Raw genomic sequence first — 25,671 nt, forward strand, 5'->3', positions numbered from 1 at the left:
ATCTGCTATGGCAGCAAATAGACCTATTGTTCTATCAAACACAAGAGTTGTTTTGGCCTAAAATACAGCAGTTTGTTTTAAAGAGGAGTGCAAGTGCAGAAACTGCTTTTTCAGTCTTGTCTGTTTTCCGCCAAATGTAATCTGTCATTTCAGATTGGTAAATTTCCCCCCAAAAATGAACAGAGCCAAGATAATACCAATATTAAAAACTGAGGACAAGCATTCTTTTACCAATTACAGACCGATCTGTTTATTACCCCAATTTTCAAAAAATACTTGAAAAACTTTTAACAGTAGATTAGACTCATTCGTAGAAAAACACATCCTTGCTAAAAATCAGTATGGGTTTAGGTCAATCAGGTCAACAACTCTGGCAATAACAGAAGCAATAGAATCAATGACAAATGATCATAAGAAATATGCCGCTGGAGTATTTATAAATCTGAAGAAGGCATTTGATACAATTAACCATGACATATTATTTAATAAACTATAACAATAGGGTATTTGAGGAATATGGGTACAAAGTTATTTTAGGGGGAGACGGCAGTTTGTCAAATTGGGTGATTATTCATCATCATGTTTGGATGTTATGTATAACCCCAGGGGTCATTATTAGGCCCCAAATTCCTTCTTTTGTATATAAATGATGTGTAAGGTTTCCAAGCTATTGTAGTTTGTGTTATTTGCTGATGGCACTAACATTTTTCACTCAGGGATAACATATTACAGTTGCAGGAGGAAATAATAACAGAAATGAACAAATTAAAAATATGGTTCCGTGATAATAAATTATCATTAAATTTAGGGAAGACAAAAATGATAATACTTGGGAACTGTAAAAAGAATGCACAGTTGAAGATAATACAACCCCTAGTAAAAAGTATAGAATCACCAGTCTCGGACGAGCACTCACTCAAACATTTTATCATGTAGAACAAACTCAGATAAAAAGTTCCAAAGTTCCAGCATCATCACCTTGTCCAATGCAGATTCTTGACTCTTGACAAGGTGATGATGCTGGAACTTTGGTTTGGTGCTGTTCCAGTGAGATTTACAAAGATGACTGCCTGAAGAAAACGTCAAAATCCCCTCAGTCCTTGATGATATGGGGCTGCATGTGAGGCTAAGGCACTGGAGAGATGGCTGGTGTTAAATCTTCAATAAATGTGCATTTTAACATTGAAGTTTTAGACAGTTTTCTTATCCCTTCAATTGAAAATATGTTTGTCATTTCCAAGATGACAATGCATCATGCCACAGAGCTACAACTGTTAAAGCATTCCTTGGAGAAAGACTCATCCAGTCAATGTCATGGACTGCAAATAGCCCAGATCTCAACCCTATTGAAACCCTGTGGTGGAAATTGAAAGAAATAGTCCACAGCACGGCTCTGACCTGCAAGGATGATCTGGCAACTGCAATCAAAGGGAGTTGGCACCAAATTGATGAAGAATACTCATCAAGTCCATGCCTCAGAGACTGCAAGCTGTCATAAAAGCAAGAGGTGGTGCAACTAAATACTGGAGATGTGTTTTGATTGCTATTTCTTTGTTTTGTCATGATTCCATATATTTTTCCTCAGAACGGAGTGATTCCATATACATTTCCCTGCACTTGCTCTATAAAAGTAACATTTGCTCACTACCACAATATTTTTATTCATTTCTTTTAGTGTTTCTGCGCTAAAGAGTTGCTCTTTTGAACTAATTCAGTATTTTTTCAAGCTTTTTATTTGAGTTTGTTCTACATGATAAAATGTCTTGAGTGAGTGCTCGTCCGAGACAGGTGGTTCCATACTTTTTGCTATGGGTTGTAGTAGATGGGATAGAAATTGAGAGAGTTGATGAAATCAGGTTTTTGGGAGTAATTATTGATGTAAAACCTAACTGGAAACAACATTTCAAATATATACAGGGCAAAATCTCACGAAACATTACATTAATAAGTAAAGCAAAGAAGGTATTAGATTTCAAATCACTCCACACTCTATAGGGTTCACTAGTCTCTGTTTACTTGCAATACAGTGCCGAAGTTTGGTGCAATAATCACAAAACTTTGTTATATTCAGTAAATGTACTGCAGGAAAGGGCATAACAGATCATTCACAAAGGTGGTTATCAGGATCATACACACTTTTTTAAAGTCACAATTGCTCAAGTTTCCCGATATCGTACAACAACAAACAGCACAAATAATGTTCAAAGCTAGAAAAAAATGTATTACCTCAGAATATTCAGCAGTTTACAAACTATGAAAAAACAATTTACGGGGATATTGGGACTTCAAAGAACCCAGATATTGAACAAGTTTTTGCTTATCAGTATGTGGGGTGAGACTACTGAAGAAATTTAGTGTGGACTTAAACGAATGTACACATATGGGACAATTTAATTTGCTTATGTTATGTAGCATATTTTTGTATTTGAAGTACATTTTTTGTTCAATTTTCACACTATTTTCTGTAGGCGGCAAAACTTTTGTCTTGCCAAAATTTGACCTTTATGTCTTCATTAAATGATGATTTTTTTTCAGTGAAACAAATATATTTTTGTACATTCAACATCATTTGGGAGGGTCTTAGCTTTCATATGAGCCATTTCTGAAACCAACTGAATAATTAAAAGTCAGGTTATTAGCAATGGTTTTTACAAAATGGATAAGCGACAAGACTTTTGTCAGGTACTGTAGTCAGGCGAAGACGGCACACGCTCATGTCTAAGCTGGATTCAAGCTTGGATTTTGAAGAACTACGAAAGCTGTACCGCATACAAACAGGAAGGATTGTCTCTGGAGTGATATTTTCGAGGATTCAGGGTAAATATTATATTTTTCGTACCATGCATGCATTTTGAAACGTGAAAAAAAAATCGATGGATGAAATAGATGCGCAACTGCCCAGTTTTTGCTCTTTTAACAAGAATCAAGACAGTTTTACATCCATACCTATGAAGAATTCGGTGATTTAAGCATTTATACACAAGAACTTTCACCAGAAAAGCTCTGTCTGTGTCAGGCAGCCGATAGCCTCATTTGCTAACAGTATATAGTGTATAATTATAATAAAGGACTATTCTATTGTATAATAAGTTGTGATTGTATAATTTATTAATAGTATATTTACATGTTATTTATAATTGATTGTGCATGTTTTCCTTAAGTTTCTGACGTTAAATTGAGTGATATATTAGCTGTTGAAAACAAATAATTTTTTAAAAAAGTTGCTATTTTGGGCAAAAACTTATGTTAAATATCGCTATTGATCCAGAAAATATAGGTGATTATCTTTGCATTTGGTGATTTTTGTGCATCTAGTGTAAAATCTGAGACTTTTATAGCCATTTTAAGTTGCGTTATAATTATATAAAAAATAATCAGGATTTTATAAGGGAACGACTGAATTTTTCGATGCTGCTGCTCATGGAGACTAATATATGGCTAAGGTAGGTGCCTGTTTTTGTTTTAGGTCGGTAGCAGCTTTGGTTTTGATAATATTTGAATTGGAAGGTTTTGAAAGTAGGCCCACTATGAATCTGCCCCGTTTCCCGTGCCATGTCAATAGGTTATGAAGTCTATGAGCCATTTTTAATCAAAATGGGGGGCTGGTTGACCTCAGATTGACCGATAAAAGAATTGTTACTAACTCGAAAACGATAGCAGCACAAATTTCAGCACAAACTTAGCTCACACGTGTAACATTTTTCTCACACGTATGACATTTTTCTATGAACTTGCATCTGATGAGGGGCCAACTTCACTGAGGTTATTGACCATATTATTTTGGACACACTGGAACAGTTCAAAACACTGTCAAGTAAGCACAGAATTAACTTTTAAGTATCATGCTGGCTCTGTGGCAAAGGTAACCTTTGGAAGACCGAAAACTAAACATTCATGTATTTCATATTTCATTTTTTTCACATCCGCCCTGCACTGCTCATCCTCATAAGTGTCACATCTCAGCTAATTTTAACTGTTTTCTAACCAGTTGCTATTACTCAAACATACTGTATGAGTGGAACTGCACATTTAGAGGTGTTTTTTTCCCAGAGCTCCACATATAGTACATGTGAAATAAAGGGATGGGCTTTTGGAATTATTCACTGGTATGCTTGTCCCTGCGAGTGGTAACTCTGAGAATGAACCTTTTGGTGCTCTGTCTGTATCGTAGCTGAGTGAAGTAGAAAAGAATGGGATCCAGAAAGCTATTCATGCTGGCAAATGGTCTTGTGCTCTTATAGATGATAGAAAAGAGGTTCCTAGTCTCACAGGTCATACTAGGGAGCGTCCGAACCACCAGGTAAGAGCTCTTTGTGAGGTGAAAGGGCAGGAAGCTGATGCAGAATGCCACTGCCACTATAATGATCATTTTCACCGCTCTGTCACGTTTGTCCCTCGTCTGTATGTTGACGCCTTGGTAGGACACCGGGAGGCACAAAAAGTGGGCCATTTTGCAGTAGCATATCATCACACCAGTAAAAGGCAACAGGAAGCCGAGGCAGGTGAGGGCCATGCCGTACGGGTAGTAGTCCGCCGACTGCTTCGGTGCGCTTAAATCATAACAGACAGTGCGGTTTCGCTGGATTCCCGTCGAGGCGAAGTGAAATGTCGGTGCGCAGAGGATGGCTACAATCAGCCACACTCCTCCGCAAATGAGCCACGCCAGCTTACGGCCGCCTTGTCCGTGCCTTATTGCCAGAGGATGACAGATGCCAATGTAGCGGTGTACACTGATGCAGGTAAGGAAGAGGATACTGCCATGCAGGTTACTGAAATAACAGGAGAACACAGTGAGCACTAAACCAGCAAACAATAACAAACATTAAATTGCCTTAATGAGGTAACAAACAAGAATGACGATCATTGAAGATCTTTGAATATGAAAAAAATTGCAATTTCCCCCATGTTTTCATGAAAGTGTAAGTTACACAGAACTGGTATGTTTTATGAACAAAAACCACAAAGTCTTTTTGATGATTTGACAGTTTTGTTTCTGAAACATTTTAGACACTATAATAAAAATGGAACCTCTAAAATGACAATGTGAATCAGCAATTTACGTTTAGGTTGATTGTTATTCAATTGTGATTAACAAATCACATTTTTACACCCCTTCACATGACCCCTTGTACACTGCGGGCCAAAAGTATTGGCACCCCTGCAATTCTGTCAGACAATGCTTAATTTCACCTAGAAAATGACTGCAATTACAAATGCTATGGTGGTAATATCTTCATTTATTATGGGGAAGAAAATTAAATCATTATCATTTTACACAAAACTCCAAAAATGGGTCGGACAAAAGTATTGGCACCCTTAGAAAAATCATGTGATGCTTCTCTGATTTGTGTAATTAACAGCACCTGTTACTTACCTGTGGTACATAACAGGTGGTGGCAATAACTAAATCAGACCTGCAGCCAGTTAAAATGGATTAAAGTTGACTCAACCTCTGTCCTGTGTCCTTGTGTGTACCACATTGAGCATGGAGAAAAGAAAGAAGACCAAAAACTGTCTGAGGGCTTGAGAAGTAAAATTGAGAGGAAGCATGGGCAATCTAAAGGCTACAAGTCCATCTCCAAAGACCTGAATGTTCCTGTGTCTACCGTGCGCACTGTCATCAATAAGTGTAAAGCCCATGGCAATGTGGCTAACCTCCCTAGATGAGGACGGAAAATAAAAATTGACGAAAGATTTCAACAAAAGATTGTGCGGATGGTGGATAAAGAACCTCGACTAACATCCAAACAAGTCCAAGCTGTCCTGCAGTCCTAAGGTACAACAGTGTCAACCCGTACTATCCGTCGGCGTCTGAATGAAAAGGGACTATGGTAGGATACCCAGGAAGAAGCCACTTGTGACCCAGAGACATAAAAAAGTCAAGCTAGAGTTTGCCAAAACTTACCTGAGAAAGCCAAAAACTTTTTGGAAGAATGTCCTCTGGTCAGACGAGACAAAAGTAGTGCTTTTTGGGAAAAGGCATCAACATAAAGTTGACAGGGAAAAAAAAGAGGCCTTCAAAGAAAAGAACACGGTTCCCACTGTCAAACATAGCGGAGGTTCCCTGATGTTTTGGGGGTGTTTTGCTACCTCTGGCACTGGACTGCTTGATCGTGTGCATGGCATTATGAAGTCTGAAGACTACCAACAAATTTTACGGCATAATGTAGGGCCCAGTGTGAGAAAGCTGGGTCTCCTTCAGAGGTCATAGGTCTTCCAGCAGGACAATGGCCGAAAACACACTTCAAAAAGCACTAGAAAATGGTTTGAGAGAAAGCACTGGAGACTTCACTAGTCCGGCCCATTTTTGAAGTTTTGTGTAAAATGATCATGACGGTCGTCACATATAGACAAAATACAAAGGACACTTTCGAGTATATCGACACAAGACGAGTCTAACCAAATAATGTGCAGTAGACGTGTTGGGTCCACACTGTCGCGGACAGCAAGGTCTTTGATGGCAAGAAATCCGAGCAGTTTTTGAACGTGACACGAGAAAACTTCGCTCATCTGCACACGATCGAGAACTTTCTACCTACTCCTTCCTTCCTTCCTACTGCAACTCCACCCGACGACGTAAAAAAATATAGCCATGAATGGGGATATAGAAAGGAGAGGAGTCAGTGATGACTTCCCCACTTTATTGTGGCAACAATGGAAATTAATAAAATAACAGCGGCAGCCGCAACATGCGACCGCTAACTTGCTCTCACGCCGTTCTCCCTCCCTCCTTACTTGCTTCCTGCTACGTCACCACTCTGCAGTCCGATGGCCCCTTCAAGGGCCCGCAGTTACGGACATTACAATATATATATATATAAATGTGACATGAGATAATTTCTCGGGCACACCTGACGATCTCTCACGGCACCCTAGTTGAAAAACACTGCCTTAAAGGGATCCAAGACATGGTAGTTCTTAAAAGATAAATGTTAGTACGAGTTATATTAATTTGATATTAAAACCCCTCTCAATGTTTTCGTTTTAATAAAATTTGTAAAATTAGTTTCACTTGTAGGTCACCATTGTTGTTGACGTCGCTGGGCGGTGACGTCACATAGACACGCTGCCGGCTTCCACAGTGTCACTCTTTAACTACATAAACATGTCGTCGGTTCCGTCCTTCCAATTTGAACCCAAGCGGAATATTAATGAGAAGGACAGCACTGTCGATATTACACAAAATGAGCAGCAAAAGCTAAATGAACACGAGAGACGAGATGAGAGGAGTAGCATACAGTGCTGCTCGAAAGTTTGTGAACCCCACAGCGATGGTCAGATTTTTTGTAAAAAAAACTAAAATAACCTTATTAAATGTTAAGTTATACCCAAATCCACAATACTGACATTCCAAATAATGGACTGAAACAAAAGAAATAGTTATATTGTCATTCTTTATTTAACAAAAGTGGTTGATTTAAGAAAAACTCAGATATCATGTGTGCAAAAGTATGTGAACCCCTTCAGTTAATAGGATATTGCGCCTCCTTTTGCAGAGATTACCTCAACCAAACGGTTTCTGTAGTGACTAATCAGCCTCTCACATCTACTTTGGGGGATTTTTGCCCATTCTTCCTTGCAGAACGCAGTCAGTTGAGAGAGGTTTGATGGGCGTCTGGCATGAACTGCTCGCTTCAGGTCCCGCCACAGCATTTCAATGGGATTTAGGTCAGGACTTTGACTGGGCCAGTCCAGAACACGAATCTTCTTCTTTTTCAGCCATTCCTTGGTTGTATTGCTGGAATGCTTTGGATCATTATCATGTTGCATGATCCACCTTCTGCCAAGCTTTAACTTCAAAACAGATGGCGTCAGGTTATGTTCTAGGATTTGACAATATTCCTCAGAATTCATGATTCCCTGGACTATGTGGAGTTGTCCAGGTCCTGAGGATGAAAAGCAAGCCCAGATCTTGACATTCCCACCTCCATGCTTCACTGTTGGGAGAAGGTTCTTTTGGTGGTATGCAGTGTTGACTTTTCGCCAGACATGGCGGTTTTGGTTGTGACCAAACAGTTCAATTTTGCACCTACATCAGTTGATGAAAACTCTTTTTAATTTAGTCTCGACAACACAACTGTTAAAAAAACAAAAAAAAACTACTGAATTGATTGATTAGGAAATCAGGTTGAAATAATAGAAAATTCCAAAATGTTGAGGGGGTTCACAAACTTTTGAGCAGCACTGTACATGTTCAAGTTCGCTAGTGACAGCTAGCACTCTCCTGCTCTAGTGATGGAGGAGAGTGATGTCAAAAAATGTTTGCAGATCTTCATGCTAAACTATTGTGTGATCCAACTTATTCCAATATTATTATCAAGATAGTTAGCAATCAGAGTTGTCGTATGTTTTACATATTAGGGTTTAAAGTGAAACACAGCAGTTTGATTATTTTTTGCATCACACAAAAACGTTGATTGACTCTACTGAGAGGTGAAGGCCTCTTCTGAAGACGGTACACAAGAAAGCCCGCCTGTCTCATCAGACCATAGGACATGGTTCTAGTAATCCATGTGCTGTGTTGACATGTCTTCAGCAAACTATAGGACAGGGGTCCCCAAACTACGGCCCGCCTCCACATTTGGTCTGGCCCCCTGAACAAGACCAGAGAGCATTTTAAGTTTTTCTTTTTTTTTCCTAATAGTATTATTTATTTCCTGACTTTTTTCTGTGAAGAACACAGAGGTGGTTATTTGGTTAGTATCCATTTAATTAATAGTGTTATTGTAGGAAAGCCCCATTGCATGTTTGTGCTTTAATTTATTGTTACTTAGGGTGACCATATTTTGATTTCCAAAAAAGAGGACACTTTGGCAGGCCTCGAGATACTTGAATTTTACTTGAAGTTCACTCAAAGATGCCTATATCCCTTTAATATATTTAAAGTGTGCCTCCTCTGTCTGGACAGAAAAATTCAGTCTTATTATTAAAAAAAAAAAAAAAAAAAAGCCGAATACTATATGGAAAAAAAGCTTTTTTTGCTCAACAGGCTTTATTTTTACTAAAAAAAAATCCAAAAACAAAAAAAATGCAAAAGAAATTAAATAATGACAAACACAATATCATGCAGACCAGTGGAAATATAGTACAGTCAATTCTGACACACAGTATGCTTGTGCCACATAAATATTTTTTATAAATTATCACGACAATTGTCGTTGAGAAATTGTTATTCCCACTCAATTTATATTCTCATTCAATGTTCTAGATTGCACACATCTCATTCAATGTTCTAGATTGCACACAAGCAATAACTAAAATAGACTGACAAACTGCCCACAAGCAATAACTAAAATAGACTGACAAACTATTCAACCGGCATGTTTCCGAACGCAGCAGTTCAAAACTACGTTTCCCATAATGCGTAGTGCGGCTTAGTTAGCTCACTGATAGCTACCCTATTAGCGAGTACCGGGAGACGAGGCAAAATCAAACTTTGCTATATAAGTTTACAATCATTTGTAGCACAACGATACGACACCAAACGGGATTTTACAGATCACGCCAGTACAAAACTCCGACAGAAGTCAACAGTTACCATTTATATGCGTATTTATCGTTACAAACGTAACTGTGCAGGCGCTCCCACTAGTGACGGGATCTGTCGTTCACTTGAGTAAACGAATCCATTCCGGTTCGTTCAGTAAAAAGATTCGTTCAAACAAATCGTTCAACGAATCGTTCGCCCCCCTCATTTCCCTCCCCGCCCAAACGAATCGTTCGGTTACTGAACGGGAAGCGACGTTGCCGAACGAATCACCAAAGACCGCTTCGCAGTATAACTGAACGGGAAGTGACATTCTTGGTCCCTCCCTCTCTTGCACACAGGCACCACTCGTCGTAGTTTCAGAAATGAGTGACAGGCGGTATCATTCTGCTTTCACAGCCAGCCTCGTCTCCCTCCTGCTGCTGCAAAAGCGAGGGAGAACTTTCGCGTCGTCTGTCCTAGTTCTATGGGCTCAAAGTCATGCCTCGTGCTTGCATTTCGATTTAGGACACGGTTAAACATTTTCCTTTTGTGGGGGGAGTGGGGGTTTGGGGTCGGGGGCACACGGACTTTTTTTTAGCATGATCTTGATCACATATGCTACCAGCCAACGCAGCATGCTTGCTGTCACGAAAATAAAAATAAATCAAAGGTTTAATTTCTAAATATGGAACGACCAACACATCATATTTACCTCTCGCTCTGTTGTATTTTTGTTTTTATGCTCATCACTATTATTTTAGGTCACTATTGTTAAAACTGAAGTGTAAATAGCTAGTTGTCAAATGTGCTGCTCTGAAATAAAAAATACATTTTGATATTCGACAGTTTAATTGCAAATCAGTATTAAGATGATCGTATTGAATTTTTGCACTGGTATTAACAAATAAAATAATCCGGTCAGCTCCCCTGTCGCCCCGACGAGAAATAATTGTTTGCTCTTTACGATGTTGCCTTTCTACTCTCATTAGTCTGTTAAGAAAAATGTAGACATATTGCGACATCTCCCGTGTCCGCGTGCGTTGTTTTTGAGTAGCACATGATGGACGGATGGACATAATTTGTCAAATCAACCAACACCCGACACGCTGACACGAAAAAAAATAAAACAGTCGGAAAAAATTGACATGTATATAGTTTCATTGCAAATCAGTATTATGGTGATCATACTAAATATTTTTTCTGTGCGCATGAGGTAAATAACGCTGCCATGAAGCCTCCATATAGTGACAGTTCTCTGCCCCCTTCACTGCCGTGAGTGCTGTCACGCGACCGCAGCTTACTTTTGCTTGCCTCGTAGCTACCCGTGTTTTTTTATTTATTTATTTTTAGCTACCCGTGTTTTAACTACTGCAAATTTGATAGTATGTTGTCAGTCATAGGTAGTCCCGAGTCTGTTGAGAAAAGTAGTACACTAAACCATGCTCGCTAGATTTGTGTGGTGTTTTTGTCTGTTTGAGCAGCATTTGATAGGCTCCACGTTAACAAATATGTGACAAAGTCCTTTCCTTTCATTTTATGACTCGTTCACCGCATAGTCATTACTGGAAAGTCAAGTTAGCAGCAAGCTAGGTCAGGAACCGGAGGACCGAATCACTGAACGGGAAGTGACAAAACTCAGTCTTTCCCCCCTGCCTGCACGCTTGGCTGCTTATTGGCCACACGTGGAAATGAGTGACAGACGCCTTGATTCTGTTTCCGCTCCCTCCCCTGCCCGCGATGAGGCTGGCGTCTGATTGGTCGTGTGCGATGTCAGAAGACGCTGCCGCTTGCTCAACGCCCTCCCACGCAGCGAACAGGCGCTAGTGACGGGATCTGTCGTTCACTTGAGTAAACGAATCCATTCCGGTTCGTTCAGTAAAACGATTCGTTCAAACGAATCGTTCAACGAATCGTTCGCCCCCCTCATCTCCCTCCCCACCCAAATGAATCGTTCGGTTAGTGAACGGGAAGTGACGTTGCCGAACGAATCACCAAAGACCGCTTCGCAGTATAACTGAACGGGAAGTGACATTGCTTGGTCCCTCCCTCTCTTGCACATTGACCACTCGTCGTAGTTTCAGAAATGAGTGACAGGCGATATCATTCTGCTCTCAGAGACAGCCTCGTCTCCCTCCCGCTGCTGCAAAAGCGAGGGAGAACTTCCGCGTCGTCTGTCCTAGTTCTATGGGCTCAAAGTCATGGCTCGTGCTTGCATTTCGAATTAGGACACGGTTAAACATTTTCCTTTTGAGGGGGAAGTCGGGGTTTGGGGTCGGGGGCGCACGGACTTTCTTTAGCATGATCTTGCTCACATATACAATGCTGCTGCTAACAGCCAACGCGGCATGCCTGCTGTCACGAAAATAAAAATAAATCGAAAGTTTAATTTCTAATTATGGAACGGCCAACACATTATTAACCTCTCGCTCTGTTGTATTTTTGTTTTTTATTATTAAGATGATCGTTTTGAATTTTTGCACTGGTATTAATAAATAAAATAATCCGGTCAGCTCCCCTGTCGTCCCCGCATCTCAGATCGTCAAATGCTGACGAGAAATAATTGTTTGCTTTATGATTTCGCCTTTCTACTCTCATTAGTCTGTTAAGAAAAATGTAGACATATTGCGACATCTCCCGTGTCCGCGCGCTTTGTTTTTGGGGCGCTTGAGTAGCACATGATGGACGGATTGACATAATTTGTCAAACCAACCGACACCCTCTGACACGGGAAAAAAAAAAAAAAAAAAACACTCGGAAAAAATTGACATGTATATACAGTTTCATTGCAAATCAGTATTATGGTGATCATACTAAATATTATTTTTTTTCTGTGCACATATGAGGTACATATCGCTGCCATGAAGCCTCCATATAGTGACAGTTCTCTGCCCGCTTCACTGCCGTCACGCGACCGCAGCTCAGGTTTTGCTTGCCTCGTAGCTACGCGTGTTTTAAATTACTGTAAATTTGATAGTATATCGTCATAGGCAGTCCCGAGTCTGTTGAGAAAAGTAGAACACTAAACCATGCTCGCTAGATTTGTGTGGTGTTTTTGTCTTTTTGAGCAGCATTTGATAGGCTCCACGTTAACAAATATGTGACAAAGTCGTTTCCTTTCATTTTATGACTCGTTCACCGCATAGTCATTACTGGAAAGTCAAGTTAGCAGCAAGCTAGGTCAGGAACCGGAGGACCGAATCACTGAACGGGAAGTGACAAAACTCAGTCTTTCCCCCCTGCCTGCACGCTGGCTGCTTATTGGCCACACGTGGAAATGAGTGACATACGCCATGATTCTGTTTCCGCTCCCTCCCCTGCCCGCGATGAGGCTGGCGTCTGATTGGTCGTGTGCGATGTCAGAAGACGCTGCCGCTTGCTCAACGCCCTCCCACGCAGCGAACAAGCGCCACCAACTTCATAGAACGAATCAGTGCAGATGGTGATTAGTTCGGTCTCGTTCACCCAAACAATTCGTTCAAAAAGAACGAATCGTTCGCGACCGATACAACACTAACAGGCGCCACCAACTTCATAGAACGAATCAGTGCAGATGGTGATTAGTTCGGTCTCGTTCACCCAAACAATTCGTTCAAAAAGACCGAATCGTTCGCGACCGATACAACACTAGCTCCCACTTAGAATATAATACTAACATTCAACAAAATACACGAATGCAGAACAATTAATACAAGACTAATACAACATACTGCACGTCTTTGTACCCATATATTGTATAGTATACAACAGAAGACACATGAGCGACATTAACAGAAGATAAATTTACAGAAAGGTGTACGGAGCACTATAAACGTCTCTAACTACTCCTTATTGTAGTCTGTAACTGCCTGTTTTCTTGCCAAACCGTCAATCCAGTAGATGGCGGTAATGCCCCATAATACAAGGGGTAAACTGTACTCCTTCTCCCGCCCCTACTAGTAGGAGCCACGACGACGCAGGCAAGCGGTGCCCCCCAGCGGCCGGAGGGATTCTCTTTAAATTGGTCCTGTGAAAAATCATAAAAACTGGACATTTTCATGAATTTATAAAACCCGGCCGGGTGACGAGGACACGACGTGAAAGGTGGACATGTCTGGGCAAAAGAGGACGTTTGGTCACCCTACTGTTACTACACTGGCCCTTTACGAAAAGCGATGTGCGCACGAGTCACTTTCTCTCCTCCCTTCATTGGCGCGCACGAGTCACTCTCTCTTCTGCCTTCACTGCCGGTGTACACGAGTCACTTTTTCCTCCTTTCACTGCCTGCGGTGATTTCCTCAAGCTGCCGTCCTGTTTAGTGGCAATCCAAGTGTTGTGTGTGAATGAGAGAGGTGGGTATATTGCAGAAGTGTGCCTTGGCAGTGCACAAACACGTTTGGCAGATGAGTTACCTGCTTAGGGTCCCTTGTATTCGTAACCGCTAGCCGCCGTGTGCTAACCGTTAGCCGCTAGCGCTAATCGCTAATGCTACTCGTTGGCCCCTTTGGCTACATTGTGGAGGTTGAATTTTGTTTGTTGCCAATTCACTTATCTAAATTGTTAGTTATTTTCCTGCTTAATGTGTATGCTCATTATTGTGAATGATTAGCATTGTATGCATTACAGTATGTAAGCAGTGTATTTCATTTATATTATATTTAATATTGTTCCTGTTAATTTAGATATGTTTATAATACAGTATATGTTTATAGGTTATATATATTACTGACATGTTATATGGTTATCTTGTATTCACAGAAACCACAGTACAACAAAATAAATCTCATACTCCTTTCATCATCATTAAAGGAAACAAATCCTGAACGTCCCGTTGATTCTCTGATCGGAGTCACAACTCCATAGCGTCACCGGCTTTATACCACACACCCACTGAGGGATCCCCAGTCAAATTAACCCTCTTTTTCAGTTATTATTATTATATAATATATTATTATTTTATTTACTTTTGTTCTGTGAAGAATCCAAAAAGGGTTATTTGATTGTGGCTTTCTGAAAAACAATGCATTTTTACATTTAGGCACTCCTACAATCGTCACACTTTTTCTGTTACAAACTGACCCCGGCCCCTCATCCGAGAAGGGAAAAGTTATGTGGCCCCCACAGGAAAAAGTTTGGGGACTATAGACCCTACCCACCGACGTCACAAAATCACGTGATCGCTGTATTGTTCCGCCCCCTTGTCCGTCATTTTGTGTCTGTATTATCAATGGTCTCAATTGATCGAGCAATTTATAATGCATTTCATGGAAGACCCGGTGCTTTCGGATGCCGTAAACTCACTTGATGCGTTGCATAAAAGGCGTTATGTGGAAAAGCTTCAGTTTATCCATTCGCCAGATCCACATTTGATGCCTAAATCGATGTTTTTCGACCTTTCTGCTAGCTACCCTGATATGTACAACTATCTTGTCCCCACAAAATCAGCCTATTCTCACGAAAGTTTGAAAAACTTTAAGAGCTTGGAGGCTTATAAATACTTCGTTGCTGGTTGGGTGAAACAGGTCCTCGTCCACGAAAATTCGGCAGGAATCAATCTTGTGCTTGGAAAGGTGAGTTACGAAATTTTCAATTCAAAATCTTTTGTTCTTGCTAACATCCACTGTCAAGTCTAATGTATTTCATGTCATTTGTCAATGGAGCTAGGGCTTTTAATGTTTATATGGTTTAGCGATAGCACTCTCACTACATACATACGTGTATGTTGTCGGCGATTAGCCTAGCAATGATCTTAATTGTGGTTATCAGCCCAAAACCCTTAAATATAAATGCATCTTACCAGATATAAAATGACTACCACATAATCTGTGGTAATCGTTTGGAGCCCAGTTTTCTCGTCGAATTGCAGCAGCCCATCTCGCTCTCTCCTCTCCGGGTCTCTCGGAATCCGGTAGAACTTCAAATCTCTCCGTCTATCTTCTCTGTTATTGCAACCGACCGCCACACACGCCTTCACCATTTTGATTATTAATGTTAACGAGCAGAAAAACACGCCGTAAATAGGAGGAATGTACGTAGCCGTAACAGGTAAACACGATGTGTTGACGGACAATTGGGCGGCACCAGTCAGGAGGGCGGAGTTGTGACGTCACATGGGTAGGGTCTATAGGGGCTATAGGACATAGTTCCAGTAATCCATGTGCTTTGTTGACATGTCTTCAGCAAACTGTTTGCGAGCTTTCTTGTGTCCCGTCTTCAGAAGAGGTTTCCTCCTGGGGTGACAGCCATGCACACCAATTTGATGTAGAGTGCGGCGTATGGTCTGAGCACTAACAGGCTGACCCCCCACCTCTTCTATCTCTGCAGCAACGCTGACAGCACTCCTGTAACGACTCACATGACATTTTGGAGGGAAAATGACAAGCAGTACTCAAGTTGGACATTTAGGGATGTACGTTTTTTCAAAGGGGTGTACTCACTTTTGTTGCCAGGGGTTTAGATATTAATGGCTATATTTTGAGTTATTTTGAGGGGGAAAATAAATTAACTCTATTATATAAGCTGCACACAGACCACGTTTCATTGTGTCAAGTGTCATTTTGTCAGTGTTGTCCCATGAAAAGATATACTTAAATATCTGCAGAAATGCGAGGGGTGTACTCACTTTGTGATAAGTAAACGCAAAAACATGTCATTGTAGTACATGTGCACGACGTATTTGCATACCCTTGTCTTATTTCTGCATCCTTAATTTACGAAGCCTACAGAGCGGTAGCAACCTGGACGAAGACAAAAAACTGATCTCATAACTGCCGGTTGGTAGCGGGCGGGACATCCGTTAAAAACACAGAATTAAAACAACAACTTTTACAGGCTGATAATATCAATCTTTAAATAGGGAAAATCTGAGAATCGTGTTAGAAATATTACCAAAAAATATATATGTCATTATAACTGCCACTTAGTGAATAATTTAAGTACTAATTTCACATATTGCTCCAAAGGAAACCTGGAACTGAGATTTGAACCTCCAAACTACGAGGCTGACATGCTTACCACTTCAGTGCTTCGTACTGCACTTTGATTTTTGCTCCTCTTTGAACCAAAATGTTTGAAGATGAGGACATAATTTCTGTGTATTCTAAAATAACCGAGAGACTCACCTGTAGAACTGAAATCGGACTAGTTTGCACGCAAACTGTCCAAAGGGCCAGTAGTCATGGCTCGCATAGTTGTAGATGAGCAGCGGAAGTGAAGTCACATACAGGAAGTCTGCTATGGCCAAGTTGAGCATGTAAATGTTGCTGCGGGACAAATATTGCCTCCTCCTCCATATCTTTAGTATCACCGCTGCGTTAAGCGGAAGGCCAAGCAGAAAGACAAAACTGTACATGGTGGGGAGGAGGAAACGTTTGAAGTCCTCCTTGTAGGTACAGCGTAGGCTGGCGTTACCAACGGTGTCCAGCAGAACCTTTGTATCAGAAGACTGGACACTTGCGTTGAAAACATCTGAAGAGAACGTTCTGAAGAGGACAGTTTCCGTTGCAAGGGATTCAGCAAAATGTAGCATCTTCATATTCTGGAGAAAAGACGAAGAGAAAGAGGCATCATCACCACTTCTCACTCCTCCACAAAATCCTGACTACACGTCACGTCAACGCGTGGTGAAGGAATCTGACCTTCTAGTCAGACGCCAAAATCGCGCCAGCCGAACCGCCGGACCCGCGCTGGCACAGCTCTAACGGCCCGGGCCAGGCAGGACCCCGGCAATCCAGCCAGAAGGGCAAACTCCGTACGTTCACCTTATCCTTAACCCCTTGTACTGACTCCATTTTGAAAGGTTGAAAGAAGGCTCACTGAAAACAAGTTGACTATTAATTCAGGTCGACAGAGATCAAAACGGCAAGGCAACACAGAAACACTCAGGCGAAAAGGCAAACTCGTTCCAAGGTCACCATATAAGAAGTCAATAAAAGGTTTCCGAGAAAAATGACAACGCTTAGTTAAACGTTCAGTCTTTTGAAGGCTCTCTTGCGGCGGGCTGTGGGCAGGAGTAAGGGTGTGTTTGGCATTATTGTCTGTTTGTGGATTGGACAGGAGGATTCAGGAGTTACTGTTGTCCGGGCAACGAGGGGTGTGGATTTTGCCACCTCAGCATCAAAGGGGATCTTGGAGTCTTGTCAGTCGTGTTATCGGTTGGATACTGGACATTCTCCGGTGCTGCTTGTGTTGGGACGGAGTGTCCTGCTGGGAGAACTGATTGCGAGAGTTGATGCGTCCATCTTGCTCATAATGCACACATTGGGCTTCTGTGATAACAAGGCGTTGTGTATAACAAGGCTTTGTGTATCTCTTATGCCCTATATTCTGCTTGTTTTCCTTAAACTATGGAATAAGTGCTATTTATTTTATATTGGGTGTGTTAGAGTAATACAAACAGTTAGATGGTGCCGACAAGAAAAAATATTATCTGGTCTGCTCAGAACATTGTTTCCGGTTCAGCTCGAAATCGCCGCCATTAAAACATTCTTGCGCTACACGCAAAAACGGACCAAGCGAGAGGATCATCGAAGAGGTCCGCAAGTACGACCAGTACAATGTTTCGTCGAGGCATTATAAAGATTGCCAAATGGCAAGCATTTCGTGAAGGAGATTGCTGAAAATACGGGGCTGGAGGTCAGCGAATGCATCAAAAAATGAAACCTCCGAGACAAATATGTGCGTGTTCGGAAGCGAATGGCCACACGAAGCGGTGCCTCAGAAACTGTCAGCGTTTTATCACTTCATGTCGTATTTTTGGATTGGTGCACTTTACCATCTTATTTTGTACATATGTTTACTGTGACCTATTTACATTTACACTACAAGTACTCCATAAGAAGACTAAAGCACAGGTTTGGTGTCAAAAGAGTTGTTTTGATTTTTAATTTTCAACAACAGACAGTTTACACATGTGATACATCATCACTGATTGAGAGTACCTTGGCACGCCATTTTAATCAGGTCATTTCCAACAGCCAAGACAGCTCTGATGGAACGGGCCCTGGACAACTTTGTAGATGAAGTCATCGCTTTCTGAATGTGACAGTGCTTTTATGGTAACATGTTTACCATCAAGCCTTCCAAAGCTTCCACCCAAGGCTAGAATTTGTAATGTGACTGCCAGTCTCTGTGTGGCATCAACAGGCATGCTATGCGTTGTCTGGTGCAATAGCAAAAGCTTTATACGGCATAGTAGGTCATCAAACCGGTCCGTTGACATGCGAAAGTAGCGAAAGTGCATTTCCGCATCATTTACCGGTTCTGAACCTCGACTGGTTTAGTGGTCGAACAGCCCACCCCCGCAACCGTCGTCTGCATTGCCTATGCCTCAACATTTGTATGATCAACATTTTTTGTTCAATGTTCCACATTGAAGCGTTCCATATCTGTTTGCCATTGCTGTCTAACCAAAATAAAACGCAAGGAATTCGACAAGAGTCCCCCAAAACTGTACCAACACAATGCCACACCCCTCTAGTGGCTTGGTGGTGAATTAGAGCAAAGCATTCACTTGACGCAGAACTTCGAATACTCATTGACGGCGTAGGGTCTACTCTGTCGCTACGCCATCACCGCAACGCGAAAGCATAAATTAGGTTTAACGCGTTACATTTACTCTATTTACTTGAATAACTTTTTTGAGAAAATTGTGCTTCTAAGAGTAGTTTTACCATGCCACACTTTTTACTTGCGTAGATTTGTGAAAAAACGCTACTCTTACTCTGCTACTTGAGTCGTTACATTTTTCCTCTCTGTTCTTCATATTAGATTTTAGTTCATTTTTGCCAGAGATGCCAACAGTGGCTCTACCAGTTTCACCAATGAGACATCACAATAATCACACGACTCATTTATATCAATCAAACACAACTATACTGTCACATGACCACATGCAAGCTTGCAGTCAGAAGTCCTACTATCACGCTGGCCTGTTTAATCACATGGAGTCTTTAAAGACACTCCACTCTCTTTTTATTTGGCACCGATAGACGCTGGAAAACCGGTGATATATTTAATTTCATGGTAGGAAATATTAGGGCTGGTCGATTTTGCCTCACAAGAAAATCCTGATTATTTTCACTCAAACCTGATTAAAATAATTTTATTTATATAACAGACTCCAGCTCTCTTCTTAAAGCGATAATGAAAGAAGGAAGTGCATTTACCAATTTCTAAAAAATCAAACATTAGAAAATGTAGCTATTCAGTCAGTCTGTAAACCAAGTAGTCTGTCAGCAAGTCAGTCTGTAAACCACCTAGCCAGTCAGTCAAGTCAGTCAGGTGAAGTAGGTCGGCAGCCAGGCTCAGGGAAATGTACAGGGTGACCCAAAAAAAAGTTTACACTGCCATAATACAACTTAAATGCCATGTTTATTCATCTTAGAATTAGAATTTAATCACAAATTATACATTTTTGTAAAGAACATGTACAGTACACTCTATTTTTCAATGTGTCCTCCCTTAAGTGTCACAACAGCCTCCAGGCGCCTGCGGAACGCTTGACAGGTCTTCTTTATGTAGGATGCTGTCATCTTTTCCCAAGATCTAACAATGGACCTCTCCAAGGCTGCCACAGAAGTTTGTGGCTTCTTACAGGCACTGTCCTCCACAGTTGCCCATATGCTATAATCCAGGGGATTGAGATCTGGACTCTGGGGTGGCCACATATCACCTTGTCAATCAACTTTTTGGTCCCCACAGATCGGGCACTTGCAGACCCAGGTTTTCGTGAGGCTGTTCCAGTATCTTTCAGTTTCTTTTTGACTTTGTAGACTGTACATCTGGATATTCTCAGATTTGCTGCAATCTCAGTAGGTGTCAGACCGGCACGCAGCAATTCAGGTACAGCTAAAGTTTTCTTCATTTTCAGCAGAAGCACAGGAATTGTAGAGACGAGAGATTACCAGCTGCATTGAGTGACCTTCATGAATCACTTAAGCATGACAACCTATTTAGATATGTTTCAATGGCTTTTAAACAAGCAGTCAACTGAGTGTAAACTTTTTTTGGGGTCACCCTGTAGGTAGGCGGAACAGAGCAGAGACGTACTGTACGTAGTGGGCATTGTGATTCATGGCCTCCACGCAGGAGACGCTGACCGGACACAAACTACATAGAGTGACGCCCACAGCATTACAAGCTTCCCTCTTTCAAATACACAGTCTGCCCATGCAAATTCACAGTATTACCAACATCCTGCCTAAAACACCAACTCCCATGATACAACAATGTGCCAACTCATATTTTATATTAGTTACAAAAATAGTCAAGACGTCCGATATAAAACTTATCGGTGTTTTTTCAGTTGTTTTTTATTTTGCTTTCACCTGTGTCTTACAGAGGGTCAGTCATGGACTAGCCCATCTGTTTAGTCTGTCGATTTCCAGATGGCCTGGCTCCTGTTTTGGCATGTATGGCTGCTGTCAATAACAAGCCGGCGCGGGCAGGCAATGAGCTGGCAGTAAATACAATGCAGCCAATGGCCCGCTGTTGCCAGACAGACACCACCATTATAGTACACGCCCCCTGAAGAATTGGTCGACAGTTTTTTTTTTTTTTTAAGAAAGAATCATGTCATGATTGGTGAGCTGCTTTATGGCCCACCTGCACACCACGAAAACACAGGAATGAATGCTCCGCCAGGTCTGGGACAGAGTATTATCCTGTTGACCTGATCCTGGTAAAACCTAATTTGGGGTTTTAATGGCCAAAATGGGGCACTTTGAGGCAGCGTGATGAGCGTGAACCCACCTGGCACTACCCATTATGGCTGTTTTAGAGCATGTTTGGATGAAAATATAGCAATGAACATCCTAGCGCTTTGGGCGGATATCGTGGACACCCGAGACGAACTGTCGGCGGGCACAACCACACGGAGGATCTGCGTGTGTCAGGCATCTTTTTTTAGCGCAAAATGTGTCACTCTGGGGCGAACCGTGGCATTTATTTTTTAAATTTAGTTTTACCTGTCCTCAGCAACACATGGGCGTATGACATACTGTCATTGTAATTATTCAATGTGTTTTGTTTATTAGGAGAAAGCAGGGAACAGGAAGGGGTTATAGGGGAACAGAAAAAAAGACAAGGAGAGAGACAAAAGGGAAGCAAAAACAATAACAAGAAATACATTGAATGCCTACACCAGGGGTGTCCAACTTTTTGCAAAGGGGGCCAGATTTGGCGTGGTAAAACTGTGGGGGGGACGACCTTGACTGAGGTCCTTTACGTAGAACAATATATTTAAGCAAAATTTAGCAAGCCATTCAGTGTGTCACATTTGTTTTATTATTTTTTTAATGAATAATTTCAACAATCTCGCAACTAGCCTTTCTTTGCGGCGTTCTCTTTCGACTCTCTCGGCTTTCGGCTCTTGCGAAATACTACTGCTGTGAAATTAAACTATCTTCAAGTTGCTTCAATTTCTCGCTGCGTATCTTCCCTGTAATCTTGTCGTACATGTCAGCGTGTCTTGTTTGGTAATATTGCCTCACATTGAAATCTTTAAAAACAGCGACTGCCTCTTTGCAAATGAGGCAAGACACAGTTGTTGCATATTTTAGTCAAGAAATAGTCCAATTTCCACCTATCCTTGAAGCGTCAGCCATCACAACATCAACTTTTTTTAGTTGATTGTCGCCATTTTAGAAAATTTGAAGTAGAGGGTCACACGGAGTAATGTTGCTTAGCCCTTAAATACCTGCAACATGAAGCAATATTCAGAGAATCCCAAAATTTGAAAAATAAGGTCCTAATGAAACCTTTTTTTCAAATTTGTGAAAAGAAAAGTCAAAATGAATATGTGTAATAAGCGCTCTAATATCTATAACCCATGCTAAATCATGTTTTTTTTCTCATGGAACCTGCAGATGCATGTGTCGACTTGCATCCATTATTATTATTTTTTTTTTTCCAAAAAGAAATGTCAAAATTATAAATTAGTCTGAAAATCCTGAAATTTTAGGTGTATCAAATACGATACATTTGGCAATCGAGGGTTAAATTGCTCCTGCCTTTTAGTGGGTAAATGAGGAGCAGCATTTCGTGTGTAAGCTACTTCATATGCTGGTTGCAGTACTGCTGACCAATTTATTAAGTCTGTGTGTGGGCCAGATGTTATTGATTTTATGACAAAGGCTGGGGGCCGGATGAAATTTGACCACGGGCCACATTTGGCCCCCGGGCCGGGCTTTGGACATATCTGGCCTACACTAACTATGAATATGTTGGTGCTATCGCTAGCTAGATGTTTTTCCGGTTGACACCATGCGGGGGGCCTTATGACCAAGGAGAAAGGGTGGAGGGGTCATTAAAGTAAGTGATTTGGAGGGGTGAAGTGGACAAAAAAAAATCACCCATGTGAGGTGTAGGTTTTCATATTTTAAAGAGAATAGTATGCAAACAATAACAGAAGGGGGAAAAATAAGTGAACTCAACCAGGCGCTTCCGATCCGGCGCTGCTGATCAGCCTGGCACATCGATCAGGACTCATTTTAAATCTTCTCTACAAAACTGCTGTAGTTCAGTCAGATTGCTGGGATGTCTGGCATGAATCGCTGTCTTTAGATTATGTCACAGCATCTCAATGGGGTTCAAATCTGGACTTTGACTTGGCCACTAATCAATGTGTATTTTGTTCTTCTGAAACCATTCTGAAGTTGATTAACATCTGTGTTTTGGATCATTGTCTTGTTGCAGCATCCATCCACTTTTTAGCTTCAACTGTCTGACAGACCGCCTCATGTTTTCCTGCAAAACATTCGATAAACTTTTGAGTTCATTCTTCCATTAATGATAGCAAGTTGTCCAGGCCCGGAGGTAGCAAAACAGCCCCAACACGGTGGGGATGAGGTGTTGATGTTGGTGAGCTCTTCCATTCTTCCTCCACATATGACATTATGAGTTACTCCCAAACATATCAACTTTGGTTTCATCAGTCCACAAAATATTTTACCAAAGCTTCTGTGGAGTGTCCAAGTGCCTTTTTGCGAACATTACTAGCAACAATTTTTTTTAGACAGCAGTGGCTTACTCTGTGGAGTCCTCCAATGAACAACATTCTTGGCCATAGTTTTACATATGGTTGATGCGTGCACAGAGATATTGGACTGTGCCGGTGGTTTCTGTTTAGCAGACACTTGAGGGTTGTTTTTTACCTCTTTGAGTATTCCGCGCTGAACTCTTCGCATCATCTTTGGTGGGAGGCCATTCCTTGGGAGAGAAGCAACTAGAGGTGTGCAAAATTTCCGATTCTTAGATTATTCGCGATTCGGCCGTGGAAGATTCGAGAACGATTCACAAACATCCAAATTCCGATTATTGAAATATGCCAAGTAAAGCGGAAGTACAACACACTCAGCGCGCCGCGCGGACTTCGGGACGGAATGGAGCGGGAGTAGCTAATAGAGGTGTGCAAAATTTCCGATTCTTAGATTATTCGCGATTCGGCCGTGGAAGATTCGAGAACGATTCACAAACATCCAAATTCCGATTATTGAAATATGCCAAGTAAAGCGGAAGTACAACACACTCGGCGCGCCGCGCGGTCAATGAGCAACGGCGCGAGAGTAGCTAAACATCATGCTTCTCATTACCCGGCCCCTCGGGTAATGCCAATGCTCAACTCACGGCTCTAGCTCAACTCATGCCACGAGATAAAAAAACACAACAACATACCTGTAGCTGCTACAAAAGTACGTCATCCACATAATGTTACGGTAGATATCATTTATATAAGACTAGATGCACTACGGTAGCGGTAGCGTTTGCAGCACATCTACATAAAGCTAGATGCAGACGTAGTAAACGGCCGCCATCTTAAAGCAGTACACTTCTCTGCAAGGCTGTTGTAGCGAACCTTCCAAGCAAACCTAATTAACTTTTTATCTAAAATACTCCTAAATCGGTAAAATATTGACTTGAATCTATCTTTAAAATAGTTTTAAAACTTTCACATGTCGAAAGTTGACAAAAGGGAAATTATGGATTAACGGGAGCAATTTTAACAACTTTAACGGTTGATTCACAACATTAAATTAATTGAATGTAGTTTAAAGCTGCTGATACAGAATGGGGACTGGAGTTTTTTATTTACTGTTATTTTTGTATATTTGTTTACTGCTATATGTTAACTTGATACTAAAATAGTAGTTTAGTTTAGCCTGAGAGTATTTTTGAACAATTTTGGAACAAATGTACAAAATATTAAAAAAAAAAAAAAAAAAAAAAAAAAAAGGGGGGTGCATCAATAATCGTTTTAGAATCGAATCGGACCATCTGAATCGTAATCGTAATCGAATCGTTAGGTGCCCAAAGATTCCCAGCTCTAGTAGCTAAACATTATGCTTCTCATTAACCGGCCCCTCGGGTAATGCCAACGCTCAACTCACGGCTCTAGCTCAACTCATGCCACGAGATAAAAAAACACAACAACATACCTGACTGCTGCCGAAAAGCTGCTACAAGTACAGCTAAGCTACATAATGTTACGGTAGATATCATTTATATAGGACTAGATGGAATATAGACTCGGGAGCGGTAGCAGCACATCTGCAAAAAGCTAGATGCGGGCGTTAGTAAACGGCCGCCATCTTAAAGCAGTAAACTTCCCTGCAATGCTGTTGTAGCGAACCTTCCAAGCAAACCTAATTAACTTTTTATCTAAAATACTCCTGAATCGGTAAAATATTGACTTGAATCTATCTTTAAAATAGTTTTTAAACTTTCACATGTCAAAAGTAGACAAAAGGGAAATTATGGAATAACGGGAGCAATTTTAACAACTTTAACGGTTGATTCACAACATTAAATTAATTGAATGTAGTTTAAAGCTGCTGATACAGAATGGGGACTGGAGTTTTTTTATTTAATGTTATTTTTGTATATTTGTTTACTGCTATATGTTAACTTGATACTGAAATAGTAGTTTGGTTTAGCCTGAGAGTATTTTTGAACAATTTTGGAACTAATGTACAAAACTTTATTTTATTAAAAAAAAAAAAAAAAAAGGAGGGGGGTGCATCAATAATCGTTTTATAATCGAATCGGAGCCTCTGAATCGTAATCGTAATCGAATCGTTAGGTGCCCAAAGATTCCCAGCTCTAGAAGCAACAGTGCCAAACTCTCTCCATTTGTAGACAACTTCTCTGACTGTCGATTGATGAACATCCAGACTTTTAGAGATGGTTTTGTATCCTATCCCAGCCTTATACAAATCAACAATCCATGA

General features: G+C 41.0%; 1 protein-coding gene across 5 annotated transcripts in view; it reads right to left on the minus strand.

Moving 5' to 3' along the window:
* Positions 1–810: 810 nt before the first annotated feature.
* Positions 811–25,671, minus strand: part of LOC130917439 (P2Y purinoceptor 3) — a 70,820-nt gene continuing 45,959 nt past the window's right edge. For 2 of the 5 annotated variants that reach the window (XM_057838836.1, XM_057838834.1), the window contains 2 exons: positions 16,567–16,982; positions 811–4,769 (listed from right to left, as the gene is read on the minus strand). In XM_057838836.1, the coding sequence (XP_057694819.1) occupies positions 4,097–4,769; positions 16,567–16,979 (1,086 nt within the window). In that variant the 5' untranslated portion in view covers positions 16,980–16,982 and the 3' untranslated portion in view covers positions 811–4,096. Of the gene's footprint in view, positions 4,770–16,566; positions 16,983–17,082; positions 17,260–23,598; positions 23,670–25,671 lie in introns of all 5 variants that reach the window. The other 3 variants (XM_057838838.1, XM_057838837.1, XM_057838835.1) reach the window with 3 other exon arrangements.

This window comes from Corythoichthys intestinalis, chromosome 6 (assembly GCF_030265065.1).
Source record: "Corythoichthys intestinalis isolate RoL2023-P3 chromosome 6, ASM3026506v1, whole genome shotgun sequence".
NCBI classification, from domain to species: Eukaryota; Metazoa; Chordata; class Actinopteri; order Syngnathiformes; family Syngnathidae; genus Corythoichthys; species Corythoichthys intestinalis.